The 15,777-nt window shown below is 32.9% G+C and overlaps 1 protein-coding gene across 1 annotated transcript; it reads left to right on the forward strand.

Moving 5' to 3' along the window:
* The first annotated feature begins 10,600 nt into the window (after positions 1-10,600).
* On the forward strand, positions 10,601-11,076 carry LOC143594680 (uncharacterized). Its single transcript, XM_077073934.1, has 2 exons — positions 10,601-10,648; positions 10,762-11,076. Exons 1-2 carry the CDS (start codon positions 10,601-10,603, stop codon positions 11,074-11,076), a joined length of 363 nt encoding a protein of 120 aa, XP_076930049.1.
* The last annotated feature ends 4,701 nt before the right edge of the window (positions 11,077-15,777 follow it).

Consider the following 15,777-nt stretch of genomic DNA (forward strand, 5'->3'; position numbering starts at 1 on the left):
ATTTAGTCGAGAGAATACTTTAAACTACCTTTGATTTCCGCGCTGTAAGGTAGGATTTCTTATAGAGGTACTTGTCATAAAATAATTAGAGACCGTAAGCGAGTCTAATTAAGCTGGTGTTTTCAAGAACTTAATAGATATCCATATGTGTCTTCTTGAGAATGGTCAGGGGTCCTGTTTGGGTTTCCTTTAAGTGACTATTTTAAGATCCCGGTTCCATAACTTAGCATTTTCCTACTATTTGATAATTGATGCATTAGGGATTCTAGCCTAGGTGGTTGCTTGTCATCATTTGAATTAAGTCTAGGTTTAAGTCGTCTTTAAGTCTTAGTGATTAATTTAATATTTGTTTTAGTAAAACCCCCCAATAATATAAATAAATAGTCGTGTATGTAGTTGAGTCTAATTTAGCTAGTTTACGTAATTTAAAGAGTCCTGTGGGTTCGATATCCGGACTTACTTAGCTGTACTAGAGTCAACCGGTTCACTTACCGGTTAGTAGTTTTAGTTAAGTTAAGAGTCTAGAATTATTACTTAGTGTCTAGATTAGCGTTTATTTAGTTACTAAATTAATAACTACTTTTAGCACATCAATGTATATCATGTTATTTAGTCATACTCTCGATACGCATTAATCAATTAGAACAGAAAAGCGGAGCATGTGAGAGATGACATTATCAGACCTTGTATCTTTTTTATACGTTATTACAATTAGAACAGAAGGTGCTTCCAAATATGGGTGTTAACTAAAACCCAATTCAAAAAAAGGTTTATTTAGCAAGTAAAATTTCAAGAATTCAGACTAGGATCTAGACTTGAAATGGATGCAAATACACATTAACCGAAAAAGTTTATTTAACCGAACACAAATATATTCAAACAAATTTTGTGTTCATGACCATGCATTAAGAAAACAGGCATGTTCGTGTTAGACTGCTAGTTCATGTTCCTTCGTCTAAAATCTAAACAGACAATTCATGTGTTGGCCCAGACGGATCGAACAATCAGATCAAACAAACAAACAAACACAAGATATTGGGGTGACAACCCGCGACTCTTTTCATATAACCAAACGAACTTCACGAACATAACAAACTTACATGGAGAAGATACTCCTATTGACTTTCACTCAAATAAAACTAATAATCTAGACTCTATTTATAGACCTACTAAACTTACTCTCCAAGCCAAACCTAACTTGAGAAATAAGGCTAACTTATTCTAGAATAATCCATAATATTCTTACCATACTTAAACAAATATTAATATCAAACTTAACAAAACAAACCCTCAACTTTATTGATAATTCAAAATTAACCTTTATTCACCCCCTTAATCTTGAATTGCTCATATTCTCGTTTTTATTCCTTCTTTTCAACTGAATATAACATACTTGATTCACCGATTCCTCAAACTTAGCATTCGTTCCTTTCGTGCTTAACTTTAAAGTCACATTGCTATTTTCTTTCTCAACTGGATTCTTCTCATCAACTCATGTACCAATACTTTCACGAACTCCAATCAAATCATTTGGAATCGTTCCAAACCGAATATCCTTTACTTTCATAATCGGTTTCACATCATGACCTTCTTTCTTTTCAACTTCAAAGATGTTAGGATTACAACATATCTGAAGCTTGATGTTGTACGTCCTATTCAGATTTCTCTGAATCTTCATCAACAATCTCTCTTTCTAATCATATAGCCTCAATATCCCGTTGGCTATTTCAATCTTACATCCATCTTCATCCAACTGACACAAGCTAAGAAGATTGATCTTCAACTTAGGCATATAGAAAACATCATAAAACGTTGTCTTTTCACCAGTCTTACTTACCACAGTCACATCACCTTTACCTTTGATTTCGATCTCGGATCCATCACCAAACTTTACTTGACCCGAAACTCGCTCATCCAAGGTAGTAAAAAACTCTTTCTTTCCTGACATATGATGACTTGCACCATTGTCTAAGTACCACGTTCCTTCATTCTTTTCATCCTTTTCAAACACACCAGGGATAACCCTCTCTTCATTCAAACTTACTTTCTTTATTGAACAAACTACCATGAACAAAGAAGGATCAACATACTTCTTCTTTCCCCTTGCTTGGCGCTTTACATTCATTCGAGTAGTGCTCAATCTTATCGTTGTAGCACGTCACGTACTTCCTTCTATCTTGCCATTCTCCCGGGTTCTTTTTCCGGTATTCAACCCGTTCATCATTCTCGCGTTCATCATTCTATCCTTCCACGGCCTCTACCACGTCCTCGGTAGTTTTCAACTTTCTTTTCGGTTTGGGTGAACATGAGCTGACTTTGGGATGAACTTCCATTCACATTCTTGAACTTGTTTCTTTCTTCATATGCCTTTAAACGCCCAACCACATCTTCAAACGCCATTGTTTCAATGTCTGCAAGTAGCTCCATAGAAGAAAAAACAGGTAAATATTTATTTGGCAAAGAATTCAAGAATTTTCTTACCAAAACCTCTTCTTCAAGTACCGCTCCCAAGTTCTTGTACTTTGACTGTACTCCACCCAACTTCGTTGCATAATCATCAATACTTTTTGTCTCCCCCATCTTCAATCCATCTAACTCGGCTCTTAGCATTTGAACACGAGCTTTCTGAGTTCTTTCTGCGCCAAGATAACGAACTTTTAACGCTTCCCAAACATCTTTCGGTTCTGAGTACCTGGACATCTGAAGCATCACGTCTTCAGGTAGGGTTTGAAAGATAACACCCAACGCCATAAACTTCTTTCTTTCTTCAATTCCTGCACCCTTTTCTTTATCAATCGCATCATGCAAACCATTCGCACCCAAGATAATTTTCACCATAACCGACCATGACGCGTAGTTGGTCGAAGTTAACTTCGGTGCTTGCAAAACAAAACCACCCATCGCTTCTTTCATTGTTCTCGAGCTTCCAATATTCGCTTCTTTATCTCCAGCCATGACTGATCAAACTATTCTTCGCCTTATCTTTTATAACGTAAGATATGTATCTAACCTTTATTGATGAGATATGCATTCTTCGGCTTATTTTTTTTTGCAATTATTAGATGGAGAATAAATATTTTATTTCCTGTTTTGTGATGGTATTCACAAACAAATTCCAAAGAAACAAACCTTAGTGTGAACCACAATTCCCAAATCCCATCGAACTTCTTGTTTTTTTTTAAGAAAACTCAACTAGCCTTTTTTTAAACTATTCTTCCAACCCTTCGAATGGCAAACCCACAAACTTCTACGAACGAGCCTAAGCTCTGATACCAATTGTTGGCCCAGACGAATCAAACAATCAGATCAAACGAACAAACAAACAAACGAACACAAGATATTGGGGTGACAACCCGCGACTCTTTTCATATAACCAACGAACTTAACAAACGAACTTCACGAACATAACAAACTTACATGGAGAAGAGACTCCTCTTGACTCTCACTCAAATAAAACTAATAATCTAGACTCTATTTATAGACCTGCTAAACTTACTCTCCAAGCCAAACCTAACTTGGGAAATAAGGCAAACTTATTCTAGAATAATCCATAATATTCTTACCATACTTAAACAAATATTAATATCAAACTTAACAAAATAAACCCTCAACTTTATTGACAATTTAAGATTAACCTTTATCATGAACTCAAAATAACACAATTGAACAAAAACAAACTTAACGAACATAGTATATTAACAAGTAGAACATGTCGTGTGTAATTAATTTTTAATATTTTTGTATTGAACGCCTCATGAACGTGATGCTCTCGCCTAGCGCTTTGCGCCTCGGTTTTTTGGACCAAAACGCCTCGCGTCTCCTAACGCTTTTTTAAACCAAGTGTCACTCTGGCTTATTTGACTTCTTGAGGTCGAACAAGCTTCTAATTCAGTTTTGACTTTAACGTTTACATAAAGTCAATAACCTTTTATAATGTCTATAACTAAACGGCAGTTTGTATACCTGAAAAAAAAACTCACAGATTCCAATAATAATCCAATTAATAGGAAAAGAAGCATCAGATTGTGTTTGGCAGCTTTGCCAAGTTGGGTAGATTTGAGCTAGTGCCAAATCATCTCATTCATGTGATGTGCACACAAATATATAATTAGGATTCTTAATATGTCCTCTAATTGAAAGTTCATATTTTGAGCTCGGTTATATGCGTCCGTTTACGTTCATGAACCATTTGTTTATATTGTTAACAAATAAACTTAAACAAACACCAACACGTTAATTTTAACGACAAACCACAAACAATAAAACTCCGTTCGTTTAATTGTCCGTGTTCGGCTAAAAGTTAAACAAACGAACACGAGCATCTCCGTCCGTGTTCGTTCAATTCGTTTACTAGCCTAATAATAATACGATATATTACCTTTAGAAAAATGACTAAATCAGTAGTTCGACTTGCCACCCCTATTGTAACACCCCGGCTAAAGCAGAATACGCCCGGGAGTGACGTACAGATCACTCATAAGCTCGTAATGCTATTAAAGCGACAATAATTATATTCATTTCATTTTATTACATCACAAATACACAATACAATAACTTTGAAACTTCATTATGATATGTTTCTAATAACCTAATGGTCCAAATAATCTAGTCTTCAATCCTTAAACTTTAACCTGTAGCACGTTTAAAATAATATATTTTGTCAACAATAATGTTGGTGAGAATGCATAAGTTTTGCATATATATAATACGAAAAGAGTAAAAATTCACAAGTCAAGATGTATTGCCTAAATCATAGAGCAAAGAAAAGTAAATACATGATATTCCCGTTCGCTTGACAAAAGTCAAATCTATTAAGGAACCCCCGTTCGCCGCGCTACTTAGAGTATAGAATAATGATATCGCCATTTAAAAATGGACGGCGCAGGTACACCCTGTCGGACCCTCCCGCTATGAGTATGTGTATGATACTGCCATTAACAAATGGACGGCGCAGGTACGTCCCGTCGGACCCTCCCGCTATGAGTATGTGTATCCACCAATAAAAACAGTAAACAACTAGCACATAATCACACAGTTTACAAGCAATATGATTCAAAACAAATACATACAAGACACGCATATGAATTTTAGTTTGACACAAGAAAACCAAGTTTGGACGTGCTACACCCCAAAACGTGTAAAAGTAAAAAAGGGTTATGAAAACTCACTTGTTACTTAGCGGGAAAAGAGAAAATAAGCGAAGATGTCTTCAGCGAGTGAACCGACAAAGTTCGGTTCAATGAGCGACCTTAGATAAGAAAATAACTAGGGTCAAAAATGAGTTTGAGGAAAGATAAGAAAGAAAAAAAAGATGGCCGACATGTTCGGTTTATAAATTCATGAATAAAAATTTGTTAAAAATAAAATTTTATTCTATTTTTGTAAGTTAAGAGAAAAACAAGTTAGTTACTTAACTTTTAGTCAATCTATTTTAGTTTTTGGGAAAACATATGTTATAATATTTATTAGTTAATTTTAATGAGTTCAGATTGTTGTCGAACCGATTATTATTTAAGCAAACAAGTTAATCGGGTGGTTCATTTTTAGTCAAACATGAACTCGGTTTTGAGTCGGGTTTATGTCTAACATATTTGAAATGATAAGATGAAGTGACATGTTGAAAATGTTTGGTTTAGTTATATTAGTTTTGCAAAGGTTAGTTTTTTTTTAACATAAAACTTTTTTTTTAACCGAACATTAAAAGAGCCGACAAGCGATAGTGAAACACAACCATGACTGTCGACATAAGGTGACAACGTGATGTGTTTTACATAAAGCACTAAATTACCCGAGGATGGAATAACAAAGAAAAAGAAGAACTTGAACGGTTTGACTTTCTTGGTCAAACTTGGACTTTAACACTAATGCAACAAGCTAGAGAGCAATATAGGCTTTGAGTGATAAATGAGTTAGGCAAGGGAAATAATATATGGAAGTATGTTTATATAGCCATAAAATCGTTAATAACAAGGCAAAAGGAATTAACTTCAAGAACTAGTCAAAAGGCTAGTCTTAAGCAAAAGTTAATGATGAAATTAAATGGTTTGATCAAGAATTAATGAAAGGTAAAGATGTTATACATTATATAGTCTAGGTGAATTAAAGATCTCCAAAACCAAGTCAAAAGACAAGTCTTATGGGCAAAAGTCATGGAATTAGTCAAAATAAATAAATATAGTTGAATATCATTCAAAATATGCAATTAATCATAATTAATAAAAATAATAATAGTTGAAATGTAATCAAAACATAAATGAATTGAATTGAACATGACTTAAATTAATGCTTGAGATAGTAATATTAATAAACATCATGATAATCATAAACAACATAATGATCATATTCAATAAATTAACCGTCTTTAATAATAACTAAAAGTCCGAATTACTTCAAACATTTTAAACGGGTCCGGTTTCGGGTGTTAAAATTAACGAATGTTACACCTCTTCCCCCTTCCATGTATCCAGGATTTCCATCTGGGCTCAAAGGTTCTTTATTCAAATTCTAAATATATATATATATATATATATATATATATATATCAAGTTAACTATATGAACTTTTTTAAAATGACTTAGTTGACCCAAACCAAATGTATACCTCTTTAAAATCACTTGTTTTAATATGAGCCAAATTGATACCTTTTTAAAATGACCCGTTTTGACCAGACGAAAGAGATACCTTCTTATAATGGTTCGTCTATTATATCTACTCCTTCACCTATGGGTATCACTGCGACTATAGCTACGGTTACGACTACGACTCCGGCTTTTAAAAAGATTTAAATCATACTCCTTCACCTATAGACAGTTTTAAGTAAAGTGTAGAATAGATGACTTTATTACTCATATAAAACTATTATCACTTTATTATAGGTCACAGGAGAGAAAGCATTTTGAAACTTCGAGTCATCCAATTTCCTTATCTACTAGTAAAAATGGTGAATATTAGATAGCCATAGATGGTCATATATTTTCACTACAACTTTAAAAGATTGACAATAAAATGAAAACATTAAAACAAAACCTACAAGTAAAAATATCCATATGCTTTAATTGTTTCTATGCAATCCATGTGTTGTCCGAAAAAAATAATTAACATTAAAATAACAGTATTGCTTCAAAGTAGGAATATCCACATACTTTTGAAAAACAAGGGTTAATTAAAATGTTATAGACTCTTAGATTTGATGATAATCTTACCACCACCCTCCTTGATACTTGAGAAAGTAGACAGTGGATTCCATTGAGCAGATGGAAATGGAGGTGGTCTGGTGGAGTCGTGGAGAGAGCATTTTGAACTTGAATTTCGTAGATCCAGATCTCTTTCTCTCTCTAAAATCTCTTTTGGAGAGCATTTTGTGAATACAGATCTTAATTAATTCTGCATCAATCTTCTGAATTTTAAATTTTGATTGCTGGTTTGAGGAATAGCGCTTTTTATGCTTTGACACTTGTACAATTTGCATTTCATATTGTAAAACTGTTAAAAATTCCAACATTTTGTATTATCTCTTTAATATACATTATTATTTATTATATATAGTAATAGATAACAACAATAATAATATAGTATTATGCTAAGTTCAATCGTTCACTAGCATCATCTCCTATACATAGCATTAGGGAATGAAAGGGATGATACCTTCGTTTGAAATCAAAATGTCTTTGCTTCATGCTAGCCAAATATTCTTGCACCTTCTTTGTCGTGGCACATGTTTAATGCGAAATTGACTTCCATTTTGTGATAAAGCTCTTCAATAATGCGAGTTTCTCTTGGTGTAGGACTACTACACTCACCCTCTTCGAACCGTTCTCATCTTCTGTCGCCCTAACCTTGTACATTTTGTAATTCCATAATAAAACGTCAGAATATATTTTATGTAGAGTATTTGTAACATATCTCCATCTTTAATCTCCTTTCCAAGATTTGCTGCCATTTGTCCCTATAGCTCATAATTTGTTACAAACTTGTAGCCCCCTTCATTTGGCTAACAAATACAGTTCAAATATGTCCACGATCTTTCCATGGCATAATGTAGGAGTAAATGATCGGAAATCCTTTAAACACAAATAAAAATACAAACATCATTCTACCATTTCAATGAATTTTGATCTAAATATTGCCTCATATTTGCAAAGGAAATTTGGATATCAATAAGCAGATCCAAAAAATGTAGGCAATCTTCATATGCTTCGAATGTCAAGTTTCGAACTTCTTGTAGTTTTTTCTTAGTTTTTATGGCAGCAGAAAGGCCTTCAAAATAGTCTTCTACATATTATTCTTTTCCCTGTGAGTTTGTGAAATATTCTTATCAAAATTCTTTTGTCATTGCTATTACCGATGAGCTAAGGTGAATTAAACAGAAATTCCTTCTACAGGGAAGCTAGCAAGGGCCGAGATACAACCAAAACACAAGCTTACAAAGTTAAACAATTCCATCTAGACCAATATATTTTCAAACACTTCGCTCTATTATTTATTCACAAAAAACCTAACACCTTTATATCGTGTCACACCCCCCAACCTAAGGCGGAAATGCTAGGATGCGAACCATGGCTCACAGCTCACAAGGTACTATCATAATATGTAAAATATGGCAATTTCCATTTAATTTATTTATTTCAAATTTTCAAATATGTGCACAATTTCCAAACATAACAATAATAATCCAAAACAAAATAAAATTTAATATATTCTTTATTTTTAATGTCTAAAGTCTCTCTATGTGTTCTTCCCCTAGCTTCGAATCAGCTGATAACCTGCATATGCGTACAAAATAAACAGATATTTGTCAACAACACATGTTGAATGAGATAATCACCAGTTTTGACACTACTAATAATATATAATAAATGATAAATGAGCAAACAAAATAATGTGAGTATAAATCAATCAAACCATGAGCAAATAGTTGTTTCAGTTGACCGTTGCCTTGCGAATTGGGCATTGGCTACTATGACTAGCATACAAATGTGATTGTCGGTTGACCATTGCCATGCGAATCGAGCTTTGGTTAATAAGAAGGCGTATGATCATACTATAATGTGATTATGATGGACCTCTCCGAATGCGATAAAATAAACACTTAAACAAGTAGCAATTAGCATTTAATTGAAACACGCACAATAGTTATGTTTGCGAGTTTGTGTATATATGATATAAAAATATGAATAAGATACGCATATGTACGAAAAACGTTTGAAAACATTAACATAAAAGGGGAATGATATCTCAGCTTATTGCTTAGGCGAGTGTGCGAGAAATAAGAATAAAAACACGAATAAAAGAACGAACCGTCCTTTAACGTGTTGACTGAGATAAACCAAATATACCTAAAACTTAGAGATAATAAACTATGATTAAAACCGAGAACATAGCCGCTGGAATCGATCTAAACAGATGTCTAGAACTCCGGTTATGAGATAATTAACGTTTAAGCGAGCTGGTACTGACCAGAATCCGAACAGCGAGTCGGAAGTAGGGTTTTGGTCAGTAGCCTTAAAATCTCAAAACAAATATTAAAAGTATTATGGACCGAAAGTCGTTTCCGACCAGAAGTGATAGAAAACGATTGGTCAAAGTTGTTAACCAATTTGCCCTTAAATGGGTCGGAATCAAACTGAACTGTCAATTCCCCTCAATCTCAGAAACTGATTAAGGGATATTGACTAATGGGTAATAATGAACAACTTACATCAAACAACTTACCCGGAAAATACTTAAATCAATGAGAAAGCGGAGTCAAATGTTGAGAATGCTTGAAAGTCAAACCAAACACTTGTAACTTTGAGTAATATAGCAAAAACGAAGGTGAAATCGGGTGTTTAATGAGGATGACGGCTGAGAGAGGTATTATTAGGTTTTAGGGAAGAATTTGGCAGATGATTTATGTCTTGTTATATAGAATAGGTAAGCACAAGTTAATTTTAGTTAAAAAGCTCGTTTAAGTAACCGAATATCGTTTTAATGACTAAATCAACTAAAAACTCATCAAGAGTCTTTCTTGTTGAAGGGGTTAATGAACGTGGACATGTACCAAGTCTAGGTTAGTTTTCTCTGGGCTTAAATCATGCTATTTGGTCCAAAAATAACTGATTTTGCACTAAAATACGAAGTAGGAGTTAAATTAACAAAAATGAGCTGTGCAGACTTTTGGCCGCGCTCCGTGGCCACCACACCTCCCTTGGCCGTGCGGCATGGCGTGGTCAAGAGGTGGGGAACTTTTTTTTGGCAAATTTAGTCCTTGTGCTTTAAAAATGTTATTTTTTTTTTTATATTTTAAGAGTTTTTAAGCAAGAAATGGCAAGTTTAAACAACACAAAGGTTATGAAATTAAAATACATGATTTTATTAATAATAAAGATCTGAATTCCATAAACGAATACAAATACGATAAGTCTAAGATATTGCATCACGCCATGATGGTTTCGTCTTTATTGGCTTATTCTAGAATATAAGTTTTTCCAAGCTCTGTAAATGCTCCATACCACCACTATCATTATCAACTTCACCAATTGCCTCTTATCATTATCAACTTCACCAATTGCCTCTTATGTTCATTACTAATCAACATCATTTTGAAGTTGAGATTTTTAGTATGGTTTTGGATATGCAAATTCAAGGATTTGGAAATCGATTCAATAAGGTAACAAGTACTTTGCTAGAAAATATGTCAGGTTTAAATTCTTGTGATCGGTTTTCTAAGTTTTACACACTTAAGTTAGTGACATTTTCTTAGATGTATCTAAACGATTTTAGTACACAATAAAGGGGTGTCTTTTAGAAGATCTTAAGGACTTCTACCACTCTGTAAAGGAAGATGAAATATTTGCAAAATTTGATGGAATACGTGACCTTGCTCATCTAATGGTGGAAACGGAAGAAGATCTTTCTTTTCCATTGGCTTACCGGATATTGAAGCTAGCGTTGATTTTACCGGTTGTAACCGTAACCGTTGGAAGATATTTTTCTAAATTAAAGCTTATCAAGACGGATTTGTGCAATCGAATGGATGAGGATTATTTAAACAATGCTCTAGTTTATGGATCGGAAGAGAAGCACTTGATAAAATAATGAAAAACGATGTAATGTTTCGATTTCCGGCTTTCCAATGCCGAAGAGGATAAATCATCTATTAGGTAGTTGTTTAACTTTATTTTTTATCGCCCTTTTATTTTATTATTTACATGAATCTACGATAAAAGAATTTAGGTTACCCCTGGAATTTTGATCTAGATTTGCCACAGATCAAGAATTTGTTTATTGAAATAAGGTAGAAGGTAAACATGAAGAACTCGATTCTAGAAAGAAGGTAAAAGGCAGTCAAGTGCGATTTTTTTTTTTTGCTGTTGTAGGAGGTTCGCAAACAAAATAATGGTTTTAGATAGCTGACATTATTTTTAATGATTTTTGGTAAGTTGTTATCTCATATAGCGGATTAAAGTGATATATCAGCAACCTTTCCAAGTAACAATCCATATCACTCAACTTGTGAACGACCTTTCAAACTGGTTGTCCAAGCCATTGAAAGTGTGGCGGGACATGTGGAAGCCTCTATTTCAAATAGAGACGTATGAATAGGGTGGAGAATTTGTAAAATACGTATGTTAGAATAAGAAAACCCTACTAAACACTAATAATAGCAATAATAATCATAATAACAACAATAATATTAAGATTAAAAATCACAAATCAATGATAATATTCGTAATAATTAAAATAAGAAAAGTAGTAAGTTAATTATAATAAAAATAAATATTCTATATAATAATAATGATGAACCTCAATAATAATGTCACACCCCAACCTAAGGCGGAAATGCCGGGACGTAATCCGATTGCTCACAGCTCGAATATACTATCATAATATAAACGTGACAATATCTATTTAATTATTTTATTTCAAATGTGCACACAATATTCAAATACAACAAACAATTCAAATAAATAAATATATATATATATATATATATATATATATATATATATATATAACAAGTTAAATTCATGTTTGTCTTCAAATAACTCTAAGGTCTTTCTATGTGTCCAAACTTCAACTCAAGCAACCTGCATATGTGTAGAAAACAGAGTTTGTCAACAACACATGTTGAGTGAGTTTACTACCAGTTTTGCAATAAAATAATGTTAATATAATAAATAAAAGAAATAAGCAAACGTAATAAATGCGGTAATGAAATCAAACCATGAGCAAATAAGTTGTCGATTAAGCCATTGCCAAGCGAATCGGGCGCCGGTAAATAATAATAAGACCGTTGCCAAGCGAATCGAGCGGTGGTCAATGAGAACCCTCCACAAGGGGATATGTCAAACGAATGCATATAAACAAGTAAGCACATAACAGGTATATTTGATTAATCACACGCAATTACACGTTTGCTATTTTTGATATGCATACATACATACATACATACATACATACATACATACATACATACATATATATATAGTATGATAGACGCATATGTCCCCAAAAAGTTTTAGAAAACTGAGTAAAATAGGTGAATGACAAAACTCACCTTAGATTAAAGGCAAGTGATTAATAATTAAGATAAACGAACTAAAGATTAAGCGAGTCGTCCACTATGCGTCGAACGGGATTAATGATCAGAACCTGAAACTTTGAGATATGATAATATAAGTAAAAATGAACTTAATTCCACTGGAATTAATCCAAACGGACGTCTAGAACTCCGGTTACGTTATATTTAAGATTTAAGCGAGCTGGTACTGATCAGAATCCAAACAGCGAGGCGGAAGTCGGGTTTTGGTCAGTAGCCTTAAAATTTCATTACGAGAATAAAAGTATTCTGGAGTGTGAGAAAACGTAAAGTCAAACTTGTTGACTGTTTTGCCCTTTAACGGGTTTTAAGCGAATTGACCAGTCAACACCCTTCAACCACTGAAATTGATTGAAGTTTATTGACTAGGGAATATGTATGAACGATTCCTATGTTTACAACTTACCCGGAAAGTGAAAGAATCAAGAGAAACGATGAGTCAAAGGTCCTAAAGCAAGCAAAGTCAACCGTCTTAACTTGTATCTTCAACAATAACGCTAAAACCGAAGAAGATGGAGTATAGAAGAGGTAGGTGACGGCTGGGATTTGTGTATTAGGGTTTAGGGATGATTGGTGGCAGATTAATAATGGTATGTTTAGATTCACTAACTCAAACTAAATATGGTAACTTACTCGTTTAAGAACCGAATTGGCCTTTAATGATCAAATCAATAGAATAACCAGAGGATTTCATTCTTGGACAAGGGCTAATGTATATGGACATGTATCTAGGCTTTGAGGGACTTCTTGGGGCTTAAAACACTTGATTTCGTCCAAAAATAAGCGGTTTCGGGCCAAAACAAACTAGGAAACGATTTGAAACAAAACGATCTGAACAGCTTGCCCATAGGGCCTCGTGGTGGGGGAGGGCCATCCCACCACGTGGTGCTCTGGCCAAAATTGTTGGAGTTTGGATTTTGGCAACTTTGGTCCTTCTACTTTCTTATAATGTCCAATTTCCGACTATTTTAAAGTTTAAAAAAAGTATAATTAACTTTAAGAACTTAAAAGGTAAAAAAATGAATACTAGAAACTTAATTACTTATAAATATTTGATTTTGATTAATATTAAAGATCTAAAAATGTTTCGTTCATAAACGAATACGGTTTGAAAAAATTCAAAATGTTACAAATAATCCTAGTATATATATATGTGTGTGTGTGTGCGTGTGTTAAAATCGTTTAATAAGTTATGATTTACTTTAATAAAATTGACAATAAACTACACTACAATACAAACAATACAATACACTACAACACAATATAACAATACAAATATAATATAACAAAATATAATGTTAAAGACCACTTGAATTAATTTTGAAACTTTTTTCTTAGAGGTGAACATGACATTGTAATATATCATGTTTTAGAGATCTATGTCAATATTTTCAAAATAATTCAAATGGTTTTTTAATGCTTGTAAACACGCTTTACTAGCTAGAGATGTATGTCAAATCGATACATCAATTCATGTAAATACGTTAAGCGGAGATCAATAAACATTAAGATAAGTTAATGGTGAATACATTAAGGTCTAGAGAGAATCCGGCATGGTAACGTTACATAGGGGATAAATATGGCACAGATCTCTATGCATATTCACTATGGAATGCCTATATATATGAAGCTTTCGTTCTTTACATTGTAGGAACGAATGAGGCCTCTTATTCGTTAACGTCACTAACAAATGAGGTCTTCCCATAGTAAATGACCTCCCATTCGCCAAACACCCTTAGCGAATGGGTTTACTTTAATGAATAAGCATAGTCTTTAACGAAAGGACCTCATTCGCTAAGCATACTTAGCGAATGTGCCATTTTACATTAAATATAAAGACTAAACAACCCCTAGCCTATTTGAAAAGCTGCGGACAACAAATCATGCACTAACAATATTACATGTGATCACCCGCTAATATTTATTATTATTTTTATCTTGTATAATGTTGTATTGTAGTTTTTTTTCCTTGTATTTTTTATAAAAATGAATTATAAATTATTAAGTGATCATAACATATATAATACATATTTAAATAAACTGACAGGGATTATTATTAAGGTTTATTATTATGATTATTTAGAATATTTATTGTTATTATAATTAACTTACTAATTTTGTTATTATAACTATTACGAATATTATCATTAATTTGTGATTTGTTATCCCATAATAATAATAATAATAATAATAATAATAATAATTATTATTATTATTGTTGTTGTTGTTGTTTTTATCTATATCTAGTAGGTTATTTTATACTAGCATATATCAATTTTATAAATACCTCAGTCTATTCATAACCCTTTACTTGAGATAGAGGTTTTCACATGTCCTGCGGGCTTGATAGGCTGGTGGCTGGGTTTAAGTGGACAACAATATCGGAAATCGCGGTTTTTGCGTTCATCAATGCTTAAAATTAACCTATATGTTTTAAGGATCGATCTTGAATTCTGATTCCATTGCAATGTATATTTTTCGAGGACAAAAAAGGTTTATGTGTGGGGATATTTGATGTGTTACAAAATATATAAGTCTTTTGCACTTGGTTTAATAAGAAATCATGCTAAATTATAACGATTATATGTCTAAATTAGCATGTACTTACACATTTACATATATCCAGGTACCCGTGCATGGAAGGAGCGAAAACGAGGCTTTCATTCGAATTGGAGGGCACATAATCACTGAAATATTTCAAAAACTTGATGTGCTGAAAGCAGTCTATAAAAACTTAACATAACCTGTACACTCTAGTTTTAAATTTATAAACCTAGACTCTCTTAATGCTAGACCATTAGACAGGCAAGTGTACCTATCAACTGTAGTAAAGCCTAATGAAGTCCGGGATATCGAACCTAAAGAACACTAGCGACACCTAAACTAGACCCTAACTAAAAAATTAATAAATATATTTAATTGGTTTTTGTGTTTTTTTTTTATTTATAAACTATGAACTAAATAATACTTAAACTAAAACTGACACTGACACTAATTTATATTTATATTTTTATTTATTTTATTTTATAACTAATTCTTATTTGGATTAATTAATTAAACTAATAGATTAAACTTAAAACTCTAAGACTTAGACGAAAACAATAACGAGAAAGGCGTTACCTAGGCTTGAAATCCTATTTGTTAATCTTGGATGCTTATCGGCTATGAAAACTGTGATGGAACCGGGATCTAAAGAT

The sequence above is a fragment of the Bidens hawaiensis genome, unplaced genomic scaffold, assembly GCF_021521415.1.
Source record: "Bidens hawaiensis isolate Kalapana, Puna unplaced genomic scaffold, B.hawaiensis_p1.1 tig00001692_1, whole genome shotgun sequence".
NCBI classification, from domain to species: Eukaryota; Viridiplantae; Streptophyta; class Magnoliopsida; order Asterales; family Asteraceae; genus Bidens; species Bidens hawaiensis.